This window comes from Vulpes lagopus, chromosome 9 (assembly GCF_018345385.1).
Source record: "Vulpes lagopus strain Blue_001 chromosome 9, ASM1834538v1, whole genome shotgun sequence".
Lineage (NCBI taxonomy): Eukaryota > Metazoa > Chordata > Mammalia > Carnivora > Canidae > Vulpes > Vulpes lagopus.
In genome coordinates, this window is record NC_054832.1 from 70,930,863 (window position 1) to 70,948,268 (window position 17,406).

The following is a 17,406-nucleotide window of genomic DNA, read 5'->3' on the forward strand; positions in this document are numbered from 1 at the left end:
TCCCTATTGTTCATTTAGAAAATTTTCACATCCTCACAAGTTGGAGGAATAACATGAACACAGATACCCAACAAGTCACCAGGTGTTCGTTTGTGAACATTTTGTCAGATTTGCTTTAGTTCTCACGTGGTCTGTGAGCGCACGTGTGTGCGCATGTATATGTAATGTGTGTATGTCTGATATATATGTGTTATATGTGTCTATACATATAGGTCATGTGTACATGTATGTACATTTGCATTGTGTATAAAATACATACTTTTTGCAGAATCACTTGAAATTACATTGCAAGACATCATGAAATTTCACCCATAACTACTTCAACATGTGTCTCTTCAAAGGGTATCCTCTGGCACTCATCCATACTATGACAATACCCAAATAACGATAATTCTCTAACACCATGTAATTTATAGTTTCATATTCAAGTTTCCCCCATTTGTACCCCAAAATATCCCCCTTTACTTGAGGCTAATTTTAGATCTAAAGAAAAGGTGTAAAGATGGTAAAGATAAGTAAAGGCATAAAGATACACAGAGGTCTTTTACACCTTACCCTCTTTCCCCCAGTGTTATATGTTCAGTCTGTCCATGTGGCCATATTTGGTCGAATGGATTCCTAGATTGGTGATTTTTAAAAAAATTATTTTATCTATTTATTTGAGAGAGAGGGTGAGATAGACTAGAGGGAGAGGGAGAAACAGACTCCCTGCTGATCAGAAAGCCTGGTATGGGGCTCGATCCCAGGACCCTGAGATCAGGACCTGAGCTGAAGGCAGATGCCCAACCAACTGAACCACCCAGGTATCCCGATTGGTGACTTTTGATGCTATTCAAGTTTTGTTTTCCAGTTATTTGTTACTGGTATATACAGTGTTGTTGTTTAGTTTTGTTTTTATATTCACCTTGTATTCTGTGACATTTCCAGATTTACCCATTAGTCCTGGTAGTTTGTTTATAGATTGCATAGCGTTTTCTGTATACATAATTGTTTAATCTGTGAATAATGACAGTTTCACAGAAATCCTTATGGCTTTTATTTCTATGCCTTGCCTCGTTGTACTGTTTAATTAATAGATGTGGCAGGAGCACATTCTTGCCTTGTTCTTGATCTTACAGGAACAGGGTTTGTTTCACAACTAAAGAATGAGGTTAGCTGTAGGTGTTTCTTGGATGCCCTTTATCAGAATGAAGAAGCTCCATTTTATTCTGGTTTGCTGAGAGTATTTTCAATAATAGGTTTAGAGTTTTGTTAAATATTTTTTTCTGTACTTACTGAAATGATCATATCTTTTCTACTTTATTCTGTTAATATTGTGAATTACATTGATTGATTTTTGTCAGTCTTAAGCCAGCCTTTTTCATGGGCTAAATCCAACTTGCTCATGATGTATTCTTTTTGTATAATTTGTTATTACTGAATTTGCTTTGCCTGTGTTCTGTAAAGGATTTTTACATCTGTGTTCATGAGGGATATTGCTCTATAAATCTTTAATGTATTTGTCAGAATTTGCTATCAGAGTTATGTCTGCATCATCAAATCAGTGTAGCAGTGTTCCTTTGTTCTCTGTTTTCTGAAAGAGTGTGTGCTGGATTGTATTTCTTCATAAAAATTTTAATCAAAAAAAAAAATTTTAATCAAGTTTATGGGTAAAATCCTATAGGCCTGAGTGTTCTTATTTATTTTACTTACTATGAGACTGTGTTGGTTTTGTTTCTTGTGCCTGTTTTGGTAAGTTGTGGTTTTCAAAATATGTGTCCACTTCATACCAGGCTTATTGGTATGAAGCTGTTAAAGTCCTTTTAATGTCAGTAGGATCTATAGTGATGGTCCCTCTTTCATTCCTTATACCACGGCTTTGTATTTTCTCTTTTTTTTCTTTATCAGTTTTGCCAGGGATTTGCCAATTTTATTATTTTCAAAGAACCAACTTTTGGCTTTATTGATTTTTCTCTACTTTTCCATTTTATATAAAAATGATTTGCCCTCTTGTGATTCCTTCCTTTGGCTTAGTTTGGGTTTAATTGTTCTTTTTCTAACATGTTACAAAGATCAGATCATTAACTTTAGACCTTCTTGTAACATAATTGGTACTTAATGTAACTTGACCTCTAAGCACTGCTTCAGCTGCATCCCACACATTTTGATATGTCTTCGCTGTCATTACTGTAAAAATATTTTGTGATTTCCTGTGTTATTTCTTCTTTGACTCGTGGATTATTTAGAAGTGTGTTAACTTCTGCATATTTGGGGATTTTACTATTACTTTGTCATTATGGATTTTTAATTAAATACCATCTTGGTTCAGAAAATATATTCTATATGATTTCAGTATTTTGCTACTGTTGAGATTGGTTCTGGGCTCAGCATATGGTCTGTCATGGTGAATGCATCCTCTTTCGCTGGAAGGAATGTGTACCTGAAGTTACTGAATATTGTCATTCAGGTCCACCTGGTTGAGGTTGTTCAGATCATCTATACTTTGTTGGAGTTTTTTGTCAATTTGTTCTATCAGTTACTGAGAGACGGATGTTAAAATTGCCAGTAATGATTGTGAAATTATTCCCATTTTTGTCAAATTTATGCCTTGTGTATTGTGAAGCTGTATTGTTAGGTTCACAAACATTAACATGTGTGATGTCTGCTTGATGGGTTGAACACTTCATCATTATGAAATATCCCTCCTTTTCCATTTGTCTTGAAGTCAGCTTTGTCCTCTTTTAATCTAGTTATACCAGTTTTTCATGTGGTATGATTGCATGGTATATCTTTTTCTATCCCTCTACTTTTAACCTGTGTCCTTATTTCTGAAAAACACACACTTTATATAGTTGAGTCTTGCTTTTTATAGTCTGACAACCTCCCTTTTTAATGAGGATGTTTAATTCATTTTTTAAAATTTACTTTTTAGAGAGAAAGCTCCTTCTCTTCACACAGGTTGCTCCTCTTCTGGATCTTTAGCATATTTCTTATCTTGAAGTCTCCCTCCAGTGGGTCCCACCTCGAGTCATCTTCTGTTGAATCTTTTCTCTCCTGAGCATGGGTCATATTTCCTTGTTGCTTTGTGAGGTTCTTGTAATTTTCTGTTGCATGCTGGGTACCATGTGTTCAAAGGAACCTTAGAGACCTAACCGAGTGCTGCTTTATGTTACCTCCAGAAGTGGTTGCTTGCGCCCACCCCTCTGTCTGTTCCCGATCTTGTCCTGGGGGCTCTGGCAGCACCATCTATGATCTAGTGGGGTTAGGGCTTTGTGGCAGCCATGGTTATGTCCCTGTCTCTGCCACCCACTGTTCTTTGGGAGGAGGGGTCAGGACTTTCTTCCAGTGGAGCTTGGGATCTGAGCACTCTAAGGACCCTGGAAATATCTTTGCACCTTCCAGCTGAGCCACTAGCTTTCTGAACCCTGGAAGATTTCCCCCTGCTCTCCACCCAGCTGGCAGCATTTTTGCCCCTCTGCTCTCCAGTCCCGACTCTGCTTTCTGCTTTCCTCTAAACCCCTCTCCATCCTGCAGTCCTCCTTATCTGTGACAGGTGGCTCTACTTCCTGCCACCCAACACCCAATCGTGGCTCTCTTCATTTAGGTTTCTTTGCATCTTGAGCTTTCTGATGGCTTTTAAAAAGGCTTGTGTAGCTCTTCTAGCTGGTGTGTGTGGTTAGGGTGACAGCTCTAAGGTCCCCTTCACTTCCTAAGAAAGTAGAAGTCTATCCCGTGGGCTTTTGTCCCGTTGTTACTTATAACAATGGGGAGATTTATTTTTAACCCAGTTATGTAACTAAAGAATTGCCTTCAAATACTGATAACTTGGTTGTTTCCCCTCTATTTTTTTTACTAATTAGTAAGCAAAAATAAAAAGGACTTTTTCAACTAGGTTTTTTTAAATTTTTATTTATTTATGATAGTCACACACACACAGAGAGAGAGAGAGAGAGAGAGAGGCAGAGACACAGGCAGAGGGAGAAGCATTTTCCATGCACCGGGAGCCCGACGTGGGATTCGATCCCGGGTCTCCAGGATTGCGCCCTGGGCCAAAGGCAGGCACCAAACCGCTGCGCCACCCAGGGATCCCTCAACTAGTTAAGTAATTTAGGAGGGGGTGGTAGAAAAATCACATTTGACTGGTTATACTGTAGTAAAGCCACAAAAGAACATACCTTGGAACTGACATTCAAGTAATTGTAATTATGGACTCATAGCCTTACAAGTGCTGTGTGAAACAAATGGCACCTGTGACTATAAAAATGGGGCTTAGAGATGCAACAATAGAAAAATATGTTAATATAGGAATAGTTTCGGGATCCCTGGGTGGCGCAGCGGTTTGGCGCCTGCCTTTGGCCCAGGGTGCGATCCTGGAGACCCGGGATCGAATCCCACGTCGGGCTCCCGGTGCATGGAGCCTGCTTCTCCCTCTGCCTATGTCTCTGCCTCTCTCTCTCTCTCTGTGACTATCATAAATAAATAAATAAAATTTAAAAAAAAATATAGGAATAGTTTCGAGACCAGTTTATTTTGGAAGAAGGGTTCAGCTATAAAGGGTTTTTTGGTATTACTTATTTGCCTGTCTTCTCTTCTGTGGCACATAAACCCATTTTTCGTTGTTGTTTGAGTTCTCACTACACCATTTAAAAGAATGTCAGGTTTTTGTATCTTAAAGAACATCAGTTTTGGGGCAACTGGGTGGCTCAGTGATTGAGCATCTGACTTTGGCTCAGGTTATGATCCTGGGGTCCTGGGATCGAGTCTCACATCAGACTCCCTGCGGGGAGCCTGCTTCTCCCTCTGCCTCTCTCTGTGTGTCTCTCATGAATAAATAAAATCTTTTTTAAGAAATTAAATAAGTGAAGAACATCAGTTTTACTTAATCAATGGATTTATATTACCATTTTTCTTGTATTAAGTATAGTGTTTAGACAGATGTCATGTGTAGTCACATTGTAGCTCCCTTAGGGAAAGCTAAACCTAGAAAGTACATTGATTTGTGATTTTTCTCATTGTTGCTGAAAACCGTATTGTCAGATTCCAAAGTGTTTCTGAAAAGCTGCACATGGAATGCAAAGCAGAAATGGTGACACCGCTGGTGACGAATCCAGGGCATGTGTGCATCACTGACACAAACCTGTATTTTCAGCCTCTCAATGGGTACCCGGTAAGTAGAGACACAGAGTCAGACGAGAGCCACTTTAGCTCTGGGGTCTTCATCTTTCCTGTGAACTTGACTTCACAGTTACAGTGTTCTCCTATTTTGTCAAGGATCGAAAATCGCCCTCTTCCCTCCAGCAGCTCTGTGTTTAACAGGCCTCCCTGTGTCATCCTGATGCCTGCTGATCGGATTCCAGCAATTCTGAACTCTTTTCAGTAATTCCTGGGTCACTTGCTTCTGCTGTGAAAAGTAACCCTGCCCTGATCCCCCCCAGTTTTAGTAAAGGGTTGTTAGAGGTTTCTACCATTCTACTTGGAAGCACTTCTGGAAGAGACCAATGAAATATACTAAAATTAAAGAGAAAGGGGTATTTTCTGTATATCTGCTTATGTGTACAAATAAGTGGGTATTTCCTGTTTTTCTTTAGGAGCAAAATCAGTAGATGTGAAGCTGTCACAAGCAATATCTTCTGCCAGGTGGTACACAGGCACATGTGGAGATGCTCTAACTGAGCAGCTGTAGTGTTTCTGCCGTGATGGTGGAAACAGTGTCCTCTTTCACAATGACTTTAGATTTGCTGGGCCAGATTGTAAAGGTAAACTCGGATTTCCACAGTAAAATTTGTAGAGATTTGTCACTTTATTTAGATGTGAATACTCTTTGGACTGGTTCATCAGAAGAATAGAAACGCTAATACACTCTGATAGTGCGTTGGACCATTTGGCAGGGCAGCTTAAAGAACGTATTTTCCGTCATAGGAAGCTCCGTCCTGGAAGTTCTCCAGGCTGGCCAGTCATTAGGTCCCTGAAGCATCTAATACTTTTCTACGTGAACAATGGTGCTGTGACAATCCTGTCCAGAAGGTGGCGCGGCACCCTCACCCAGCCCTCCCATAGATGCTCACAGTGCTGAAGGGCATTGTCCCCTGGTGTGATGGTCGCTTGGCCACTGCTGTTACTGTGGCTTGTGGGATACTATCTGAGTATGTGCTGTAGCTCCACGATCGATGGGGTGAGCATGTATCCCCTCCCACTTCTCTGGGCTAGGATCCTTGACCAGTCTTCAGGCAGTTTCCACATGTGGGCTCTTCCTCCCTCTCACTTAGGAGAAAGGTGGATATGCCACCGTTTAGCCAATCTCAGTGGCTTTTCATTCTCCTATGACTAGTGTTTTAAGCCTCTAAAGAAGCAAGAAAAATTTCCTCCTCATAACAAAAGAAAAATTTAGTGGCCCTGCTTGCTACTATTGTTGTTTATGAGCCTTAATACAATATAGTTTTTACGGAGATAAAGAACGAGATTCTAAAAAAAGATGTACTGTGTCAGTTCTAAAAAAAAAAAAAAACCCATTGATCTATAAAAAGATAGCAAAATTCCTGAGAGGTTATCTGTAGCAGCACTTGAACATCCCTTATCACTCAGCAGCCTTGCAGAACCCTGAATGATCCATCAGTGCATTATCATTTGGCAGGCCCTGAGTGGGGGTAGGGCAGACCAGGACGTAAAACCAGAAATGCCTGTTCTAAAAGCTCCCTTTCCAACTGTTCACATGTAACACATTGGGAAGGCAAGATTTGGCCACTTTTTCACGTTTCTGGTACCAAAGGACAGCTTCTAATTGTGTCTGAATGTTGATTTTTGAGATGGTCTTTCTACTTTTAAAGAAACCTGTGGTCCAGATAACACTCCAAGATGTTCGCCGCATTTACAAAAGGAGGCACGGCCTCATGCCTTTGGTGAGTTCATGTGCAACGTCACTTCTGGGTGGATGATTGTCATACCTTCAGTTCGGCCAATGGTGTATTGACTTGTAAACACTCATGGCATGTTTGAAAAGTGCAAGTATGTTGTATTAAGCACGTTGACTCCAAGTCTTTCTTTTGTGCTTCCGTAGCTTGTTTTGAGATTGCAAGGTAAATCCAGTGCTATTTATTTTACTGTTTTCTTTCTGGATTTATAGGGCTTGGAAGTGTTTTGCACAGAAGATGATCTCTGTTCTGACATCTACTTAAAGTTCTATGAACCTCAAGATAGAGATGACCTCTATTTTTATATTGCCACGTATCTAGGTATGGTGCTCAGCCTTCACTGTATCTGTTCATATGAAGGTAGTTCAACTTTTAAGCACTGAGTTAGGAAATAAGAGAAGTGCTATCTAGAATCACCTCTCTGGGTCGTCCTCTCATCAGGGACAAGGTTGGCAAAATGGAATTCTAAAAACTAAGGGAAATATAAATGATACTTGGTAATAGTTCGTTCCAGTTGTGTGTTTGAAAAACTCTTGATATTTTTAAATGTTTTTTGTATTTTAACAACCCCCAGGTTGAATGGAGTATAAAGAATCGACCTCATTATTTTTCTGTTCAGTTATATCTATGTTCGTTTATGGAAACGGAGACTTGGTTTCTTAATGTGAAGCAGTGAGTTATCTGGTCATGTGCTTGTGATCGTTAGCTGTGGTCTTAATCACAAAGCTGGAAAACAACATAAAAGGAGCACATGAGCCTTCTGTACTCAGTATAGTACCATGAGACTTGATTTGCTTTTCATAGTTTCTAAGTCTCCTGGAAAAAATGTGAATTTTCCCACCTTTATTGGAAAGAGCACCTGTTTTTTCTTTTTAGGCATAAACATATGAAATTGTATGGTTGAAGTAGATCATTTTTGTTTACAAGTTGTTAGAAAACTAAAATAGGTTGATTTTCAAAAATAGATGTTAGGATTTTATTAATGCCATCTTATCTTCTTTGCTGTTCTTACTCCCTTAGTAATAGAATTTTCCCTCAGAAGAATAGTTTATTTTCAATAAGGAATATGTTTTATTTTATAGTTGATTTAGAGTTTATATTTTTTTCTTCTCACATTAGGCTATTATGTTTATTTTAATGCCGGAGTATAGCTCTGGTACAAGTTGACTGTTACTTCCTGCCTCCTGATTAAATTTTTTTTTCATTTTATTCCTCTAATTGTATAACAAGATTACAACAAAAAACTCAGCTTTCATGGTGAGTCCTAAAAATCTCAAGTCAAAACACTTGCCATGACCTAAAAACCTGTCTTCTATAAAGCTTCCTTACTCTCTCTGATCTGATTCCTCGGGTTGGCCAGACTTTTTCTGAGGTGTGAGTGTGGGAAATGAGAATAAGCATTTTGATTTTTTAGACCCTTTCTTCATAGATGGTTAAAGAAGAAACTTGGTAAAAATCAGAGGAATAAATATTGAATCGACAGATGAGTTCGATAATTTGCTTGGTCCAGCCAACAAAACACTTCAGGCAGAATCTTCTGAACAAAATAAAACAGTAGAGTCACTTGGCTCCCTGAGAGGAAAGCTGTCCTTACCCCCCTACGGCTGCTGACTGACCCTATGTTTCCTGAGGTAGTCTCAGGGCGGGAGGGGGAGCTGTCGGGCTCTGGTCTTTGAGAAATGCTTTCCCGCCAGAGAGAGACCTTTTCTCCTTCAGGGGGTTCCTTTCTCACTCCTCACCGCATACAGAATACACAGGCATTGGCAAACCTGTGGTTGTACGCCTCCTCCTGATCTAAAAGAAAACTTAAAAGACTGTTTTTGTTTTAATTTCATAAATATTGGGGGCAATAAACTTTTATGAATGGTCACAGCTTCTTAAAGGCATTGAAACTCAAGCATTTTGTATATATGGCGGCCTGTATATAATCTAGTGAACATCATCCGTCACCACGTAATACGTACGTATTTGCTCCATACCTTCATATTTGTTTTACAACAAATATTTAATATATATGATGTATTTTATATCATATATATGTAACACTATTCCCTCCTGGCGAATATCTTTGGGAGATCCGCCAGCTCAGTGCAACAGGTGTTTGGTGAAAACCAACCACGGCCTACTCCGCTTTCTTAAAATGCATTTTCCAAAAAATGCATCGAAGAATCTATATGTAAAGCCTCTAGTTTCTTACGCTCAGTATAATGTAGCCAGGGTTGGCCAAGTTCAGCGGTGACCCTGCGGGCCCTGTTCCCCTCAGAGCACCACGTGGCCGAGCGCACGGCCGAGAGCTACACGCTGCAGTGGCAGCGCGGCCACCTGTCCAACTACCAGTACCTGCTCCACCTCAACAACCTGGCGGACCGCAGCTGCAACGACCTGTCGCAGTACCCCGTGTTCCCCTGGATCATCAGCGACTACTGCAGTGCCGAGCTTGGTAAATGCCACAGGGCGGGGTTTCTGGAGGAAAGGGGGTGTTCCGATTGCCAGCCGCGCTGTGTGTGTAAACAGATTAGAACCCATCTGGATTCTTGTGCCAAAGGTTGCCAGCTTCCATTCTGATGTACTGGATCAGCGTTACCTAAATTCTGGGGGTTCTTTATGTGTTTTCTCCACTCTCCCTTAAAGTCTTATAATCCTGAAAAGAGGACTCGCAGACTTCTGGAAAGACCCGCCCAGAAAGTATGCCTATAATTTTAAGCCGATGTTGGCGTTATTACCTGTAACGACCACACTTGAGATACTTTTAAGTTTTTCACTTTGAAAATTTGTCTCAGATTGTCCTGTTGTTTTAAAATTCACACTCAAGGGGCGCGTGGGTGGCTAAGTGGTTGAGCGTCTGCCTTTGGCTCAGGTCATGATCCCAGGTCCTGCGGTCGAGTCCCACGTCAGGCTCTCCAGCCTGCTTCTCCCTCTGCCTATGTCTCTGCCTCTCTCTGTGTGTCTCTCATGAGTAAATAACATCTTTAAAAAGTAAAATAAGATAAAATTCACACTCAAGCATGTGGTTGCCAAAAGTAGTAATCATGCATTACAGAACATTTAGGAAGTACTGGAATATTTAAAGGAGGAAACAAAAATCAATAATTACATAAATGAGAGAGAACCATGTTAACCCTGGGGTATATGTATTTCTCTCAAATTATTGTAACAAAAATGTGACTGTATTATAATTTGATTTTGTAATAGTCTAAATTATATATTGTGAGCAGTGAATTCCTTCTGATAGTTCACTAATCAAACCCTTTCACTTGAAAGAAATAAGAGACTTTCTGGGAATATGATAATTTATTCCTCTGATAAATATTCCATCCCCAATTCTCGTATTATGTTATTATCAGAGAATAATAATATTCACTCTAATCGACCATAAATCTTGGTAGAAGAATACTGACTTTTAAAATGTGATTATTTTTTGTTTTTTTTCCTTGGAACATAGTTCTTTTTGAAACCAGTAAAAAAAAAAAAAAAAAAAAATCAGTAATCAGGGCGTTTTCAATTAAGAGCTGCTACTCTTGAGTGACTTGCGAACTCAGAACTCAAGCCCTAACCTTTACAGCTATGTAAGTGACTATCAGAAATACTATAATTCTGATGGGTCTGTCTCAATCTTTAAGGGCAGCCCGGGTGGCTCAGTGGTTTGGCACTGCCTTCAGCCCAGGGTGTGATCCTGGAGACCCAGGATCGAGTCCCACGTTGGGCTCCCTGCATGGAGCCTGCTTCTCCCTCTGCCTGTGTCTGCCTCTCTCTCTCTCTCTCTCTCTCTCTCTCTCTCATGAATAAATCTTAAAAAAAAAAAAAAAAGAATTATTTGTGGAAAGAAATGTGTGTGCCTATGTATCCATTGTGGGGAGGAGATAATGTTATTAAGGATAAGCTTCCCTGCTTTATTTTAATTCATTTTTTAAAATGTATTTATTTCTATAGATTTGTCAAATCCAGGAACCTTCCGGGATCTTAGCAGGCCAGTAGGGGCCCTAAACAAGGAACGGCTGGAGAGACTCCTGGTACGTGGTTTTGGGGATGCCTGGCTTCTAAGCGGCTCCATGAGCCATGGCCTCTGTTTTTGTGGTAAGGGAAACTCCTTTCTCCAAGACTTAGGGGAGGTCTATGATGAGTGACTAGAGGATCTACATCCTATTTTTTCTTACTTTCCTCTCTGCCCTCTGCCTTCCCCGGTAAGTTTATTAGCTGCTCACCCACCCACCGTTTGCTTCTTCTGTCTACAATTCAGGACATAGGAGACTGTGCCTTGATCACAAATCAGTTTACTGATTTATTTGCATGAAGGTGCTCTCTGGTAAATCACATAAGAGACACATAAAATCCTTTCTGTTCAATCCAGCCCAATGTTGTTCCCACTGAGCCAAGAAAAGCAAAATACTTGTCACAGGAATACTGTGTGTGTTCACAGTTCCCCCCCCCCCCCCCCCCGCTCTTCTTTTCTCCTTTTCCCCTTTAAGAGAGAAACTAAGGGATCTGTATCCATGCCCCAATTTTAGGCTTTGACCAGTTGAGTCAGTCACTATCTTCATGGCCAACATCTAAGCAGGATCTCTCTCCATCTGTTGTAGGCACGCTACCAGGAAATGCCAGAGCCAAAGTTCATGTACGGCAGTCACTACTCTTCCCCGGGTTATGTGCTATTTTATCTTGTTAGGATCGGTAAGATTCTTTATCAACCCTCCCAATTCATGTGGATTCTTCAGGGATTCTGTTCTCTCACTTAACTCTGATTTCCCCTCTAGCACCCGAGTACATGCTGTGCCTGCAGAATGGAAGATTTGATAATGCAGACCGAATGTTCAACAGGTTTGACCCAATGCTTCACCTACCAGTTTTTAAACGTTCTAATTATAAACATACAATATGTTTGCTCAAAAAACCTGGATACAAAAATGTCAAGAAGTGTAAAGAATCACTAATGGGTACATCTATTCCTTTCAGGCTTTTCCTAGTCATAAGTGTGTGTGTGTGTGTGTGTGTGTATGTGTGTGTGTAAGAACTTCTTTTAAATACAGCTTTTGTCCTGCCTGTCCTAGCCTTGTATTAGATGTTGAAGTTTTCCCCATGTTATCAAATGTTCTTCAGTGACTTTTAAATTATTGTGTCACATCCTAATATATGCCATAATTTAAGTATTTTCACTGTCTCTGCATTGTTGGACATTTAGACCGTTTCCAGTATCTCATTATTCTAAATAATTCTGCTGTGAATTGAATATAATTTCCTATAAGTATTTAAATGACTTTTTTTTAATTATAAAAGGAATATTTCCTTGCCAAAAAGTTAGAAAATACAAAGAAGAAAATTAAGTTCACTTGACCTCCCAACCACACTTAGATAATATTCATTGTTAATCTTTTGGTCTATGTCTCTCCAGTCTTTTTCTAAACTGTATGCATATTTATTTTGAATTCTTTTTGAAATGAGCTATTGAAACAGCCGTGCTAGATTATCCGTGTTTATGTACCACCCTGTGTTTGCCTGTCAATGAGGCAGTGTGCATGCACGGAGGCTCATGGTGTAGGCTTGGAGATGCCCTGTCTGCATCTATGTCCACTCCCCGCATGAGCTCAGAGGAGCCGTCTCATCTCGTCTGTCAAAGGGGGATCCTGACACAGTTGTTGAGAATAATGAGTTAGAGAAACAGGTTAATACAGGTGAAGTGTAGGACAACACTTAGGTGTACAGACAGTGCTGTGGTTGCTATTTCCAGACCCAAGACTTCAGATCAGTTAATTTTTTTTTACTTTTTTTTATCTAGTATTGGAGAAACTTGGAAAAACTGTTTGGATGGTGCAACAGATTTTAAAGAGGTAAGCAGTTAATAAAGCTAATAATTCACTGGACTTGTGGTTTCTAACTGCTTTAAAAAAATGTTCATTGCTGTTCTCTCCCCCACCCCCGCGAAACTTTCAGTTGATTCCAGAATTCTATGGTGATGATGTCAGCTTTTTAGTCAATAATCTGAAGTTGGATCTGGGAAAGAGACAAGGAGGACAGATGGTTGATGATGTGGAACTTCCCCCCTGGGCACGGAGTGAGTACCACCTTGGAAGTACTGACTTAGAGCAATGTTTCACCTGGGGGGACCATTTCAGTATTATGATTTAGTTGCCTGGATTTTTAAAAACTAGTAGTATAATTCTCTATGTAAATGAGGCGCTGTCAGTCCTGTTCCAAATCAGAAATAGTCTGTGAGTCTACAATGAAAAACGTGGAAGACCTAAATGTTGTAAAGATGATTTTCACCACTCCCCTTTCCCTGCCAAAATTTATATTTTGTATGATGGAGGCAGAGAAAACCCTCATTAAGAAATATGTACCTCTACCCTCTCCTAGAAGCTTTAGCTGCATATGGATAGACAGAAGAAATGGGAGACAGTAAACCAAGACACTGATGTTTTGATCGAGTCTAATCTAATAGGTCCCGAGGATTTTCTCCAGAAGAGCAAAGACGCGTTGGAAAGCAATTATGTGTCCGAGCACCTCCACGAGTGGATCGATCTGATATTTGGCTACAAGCAAAAAGGGAGCGATGCCGTTGGGGCCCATAATGGTGCGTGAGAGTCTCGGAAATTTCATAGCACATTAGACGAAAACAAAAGCAAAAAAGTAAAAATCAAGGCCAGACCAGTCAGGCTCATGTGTTGAGCAGAAGCATCTTCTATCGGCAAACAGAGGCTCCCAGCTCAGTGGCCCTGGATCAGATACTGAGTAACAGAGGAGGAAGCACTTTTGCCTAAAGAACCCCAACCCCACTGTGATTCTGAGAGGGGTTTTTCCAGTCTTCCAATTTGAGCATGTACTCTTCGTCCCACTCACTAATTCCAATTAAAACTCAATCTTGGCGCGCCTGGGTGGCTCAGCTGGTGGATTTTAAGCGTCTGTCGGCCTTCAGCTCATGTCATTAAGTCCTGGATGGAGCCCCACATCGGGCTCCCTGCTCAGCGGGGAATCCGCTTATCCTTCTCCCTCTGCTCCCCCCACCCCTGCCCCCGTCCTCCCTCTCTCCCTCTCTCTCTCTCTCAAATAAATAAAATCTTAAACTAAATCAGAATATGATAGAAGGGCACCCCTAGTTCCTCTGAAGGGCCCCAGGGCTTCTTACTAATTGATCAGAAAGAAGCCAGCGTGATACACGTCCTGCTCAGGTTCCTTCTTACCTGCCGCCAGGTTGCTGGGTGGTGCTAGCAGGTCAGAGGAGCTGGAAGTTCCGGCCTGACCTCGCTCGCTGGGCAGTGCAGGGTGATTTGTGCTTCCCCTGGGGACAGAAGTGCTAATTGGCAAATATCTGGAGATAAGAGACTGTCTCACCTGCCCGATGACTTTCTGCTCAGCAAAAGATAATAACTCAAGTTGATATTTGTTGCTGTTGGATGTTACCAGTCTGTTTGTGCAAAGTGACCATCAGTTTCTTTGAATAGAAGTTTCAAGTTGTTGAGTTTTTAAGATTCTGTACAAGAGCGCGCCTATTATAAACCAAACAGCACCTCTTTCAAGAGTGTTTTTCATCTCTCTTTTTTTTTCTCCAGTATTTCATCCCCTGACCTATGAAGGAGGCGTAGACCTTAACAGGTACCTGTATGTCTAGGAGTTTCTACTTGAGTCGCGAAATATCTTTTTGTCTAAACGATTAATGCAGCTCTTTGATCATATTAAGGTGTGGAAATTTTACAGTGAATCATATTTTGCTTCCCCCGTAAAGGAAGGAAGATATCCTTCCCCCCTCGGTAAGGTACCGAGCCTCTGAAAATTCTCTAAAGATGTGTGATGAGGCTTAGACAGTCCTGGCATGTAGTCTCTATTACTCTTTGAGGGTTAAATCTGTCTCCTGTTAATTTGCGTTATTTGACATTTATGCTTTCAAAGAACTTGAACCTCGTGGTTCACTGCATTATTTGTGTTCTGTCCTAAAGCATCGAGGACCCTGATGAGAAAGTAGCCATGCTGACCCAAATCTTGGAGTTTGGCCAGACGCCGAAACAACTCTTCGTGACGCCACATCCACGACGGATCACCCCAAAGTTTAAAAATTTCTCCCAAACCTATAGTCATAATGCTCCGATGGCAGATTCTCCAGGTGAGTTCTGTAAAGAGAATAAATGTGAGCACCCTTTGTTTCTCTTTTCTGATTGAGATGTTCCTGAAGATTCCGAAGGCCAGGGGAAACCTGAACTGTCGTGTGGCAGACAGAGGTTGCCTGCGGGCGTCCTGCTGCAGTTCTCCCGAAAAACAGCTCCGACAAGCCTGTTTTTGTTGTTGTTTCATTTGTGTTTAACTGCTGATTTGAAAGAAAATCGAGTTCCTTTTACTTCCCGGTGGTATTACTCATTTTACATGAGACTTGGCAGTGCTTTGTTGTCGTTGTGGCTCGGGTTCTCCTTCATTTGTCTGGTTCTCCGAGGCAGCGTTGGCTGCTTAGCCCGTCACTTTGGCACCCGGCTGCTGGCCCTGCTGTGTCGCCTGGGCTCTCCCAGAAAGGACTTCCTCCCTCTGTCCCTAATTCTCCTCCTCCTTCCCCGCAGATCTCGAATTCAGGGTGCTTTGTCGTCTTTGATTCTTTTTTCCTACTCAGTCTTGGAACAGACACACAGTCCCCCCCATTGTGTGCTGGGTGCTAAAATGAACATGACCCTCGTGTCACATCTATATGTGGAGGAGGAGGAAAGGCCACTCACCTCCACCCAGCTTCCCTGTCGGACATTTGACAGAGCACAGCCTCCAGGCCGCAGGCTCCCGGGGTCCCGCCCTCTGTGTAAGCGGGGCGCGGGGTCACCTGAGTGCTCAGCCCCTGCAGGCGCGTCTGCTCTGAGGCCGGGGGCGCCAGGCGTGGAGGGTGCTGGCGGCGGGGACCCAGGGCTAGCCAGCAGGCCTCTGGGAGATGCCCCCGGGCGTAAGTCCGAGAGCCCATGGGATGGTCTCGTGACGCCTCTCAAGCCCGGGCCCGCGCAGTCACCAGGCTCATCCCACTGCCCTGTGATTGCACCGGCGGGGGATTGTTCCAGGCCCTCGTGGCACGGGCGGGGCGGCGTCACCTGTGCAGGCCCGGGCGCCAGGCCGCTTTCTCCCCCGTCAGCACCAGGGTGAACCCGCAGCGTTTTTGGGGAACAAACCGGCTTCTGCAGCGATTCCTGACGGGGAAATGGTTACTCAGCCTCGTACTTCCTGAAGCCCCTACGTCCGCGGCCGAGCGACACGTTGGCAAACACTGCTCAGGGCGTACAGAGACCGCTGTACCGCGAAGGAAACTCTGTCACCTTTCTCCAAAGGATTTTTTTTTTCCTTTCTTAGATTACACATTTTTTCACTTCCCTTGACAAACAGGGAGCTGCGTAGCAGGCACGTTCAGCGTAGTCGGGTCCCGGGGCGGGGCTGCTCGGCGCGGTGCTCAGTGAGGTGCCTCCGTCAGCCGCAGCTCCCTGTGGTCTCTCCAGGTGAGGAGTCCTTCGAAGACCTGACGGAAGAAAGCAAAACCCTGGCCTGGAATAACATCGCCAAGCTGCAGTTACACGACCAGCATAAGATCCACAAAGAGTAAGAATAAGAAGGTCCCCCCCCCCCCCCGTGCAGCCCGTGCAGAACCCGGGCCTCGGCCTGCAGAGACGCTGTTGTCTGGGGAGTCGGGGGGTGGGAGTCCCTCTCCGCGTTACTTTGATTGGTCTTGAGGGTTCTTATCCCCCTGAAACATCTGTAGTGATCAGGCACCTGAGCTCAATGTGGCAAGGGGAGGTTTGGCACAAAATGGATTTCTGGGGACGCCGGGGGGGCCCAGTCGGTGAAGCGTCTGCCCCCGGCTCAGGTCATGATCCCAGGGTGCCGGGATCGAGCCCCACGTTGGCTCCCTGCATGGAGCCTGCTTGTCCCTCTCTCTCTCTCTCTCTGCCGCTCTTTCTGCTTGTTCTCTCTTTCTCTCTGTCAAAGAAGTAAATAAAGTCTTTAAAAAGAAATAGATTTATGTCAGCCTTCCATGCTGTCATTTCTACCCCCTGGTCTTTCTAGGGTTTTCTAGATCAAAGGGCTAAGTTCCCAGGAGTTTTAAAAATAATACCTATACTTCAAAAAAAGGACTTCCTGTCAGACCCGGAGGGGTTGTGAGGGTTCAGACTTCTACCATTACAGATGTTTACACATCTTGACAGAAAGGCTTGAGATACACTGGCCTCCCCTCAGCCACATCCTGTTACAGATGAGAAAACCCAGGCTCAGAGACGAGCCCATTGGCCTGCACCTTGGCCGTAGACATCGTGTCTGACATGTTGGTATCACAGACACCATTTGTTGTGGATGGGACTGAAGGTCCCCGTCGGCTTCAGATCGATGGCTCCAGATCAGAGCACAGCCTCCTGCAAAGATACACATAGTTCCACCTTATTGATGATAACAGTGGCTTTCCTTTCCTCAACTTCTCTAAGTGACACATAGAAAGAGGCCGTATTGTCCAAGGCAGTGAAGACATGATGAACCTGTAAGAGGAAATGGTTGAACCAGACAGCGGTATCATTACCGTACA

General features: G+C 42.7%; 1 protein-coding gene across 3 annotated transcripts in view; it reads left to right on the forward strand.

Annotated features, from left to right (window-relative positions):
* The window catches only part of NSMAF (neutral sphingomyelinase activation associated factor), a 57,575-nt gene that overhangs the window by 30,480 nt on the left and 9,689 nt on the right, over nucleotides 1–17,406 (forward strand). For all 3 annotated transcript variants that reach the window (XM_041768857.1, XM_041768856.1, XM_041768858.1), the window contains exons 10-22: nucleotides 5,017–5,146; nucleotides 6,804–6,875; nucleotides 7,100–7,208; nucleotides 9,151–9,327; nucleotides 10,818–10,897; nucleotides 11,465–11,555; nucleotides 11,639–11,702; nucleotides 12,658–12,709; nucleotides 12,813–12,933; nucleotides 13,321–13,452; nucleotides 14,429–14,471; nucleotides 14,813–14,976; nucleotides 16,331–16,430. In XM_041768857.1, the coding sequence (XP_041624791.1) occupies nucleotides 5,017–5,146; nucleotides 6,804–6,875; nucleotides 7,100–7,208; nucleotides 9,151–9,327; nucleotides 10,818–10,897; nucleotides 11,465–11,555; nucleotides 11,639–11,702; nucleotides 12,658–12,709; nucleotides 12,813–12,933; nucleotides 13,321–13,452; nucleotides 14,429–14,471; nucleotides 14,813–14,976; nucleotides 16,331–16,430 (1,335 nt within the window). The remainder of the gene's footprint in view (nucleotides 1–5,016; nucleotides 5,147–6,803; nucleotides 6,876–7,099; nucleotides 7,209–9,150; nucleotides 9,328–10,817; nucleotides 10,898–11,464; nucleotides 11,556–11,638; nucleotides 11,703–12,657; nucleotides 12,710–12,812; nucleotides 12,934–13,320; nucleotides 13,453–14,428; nucleotides 14,472–14,812; nucleotides 14,977–16,330; nucleotides 16,431–17,406) is intronic.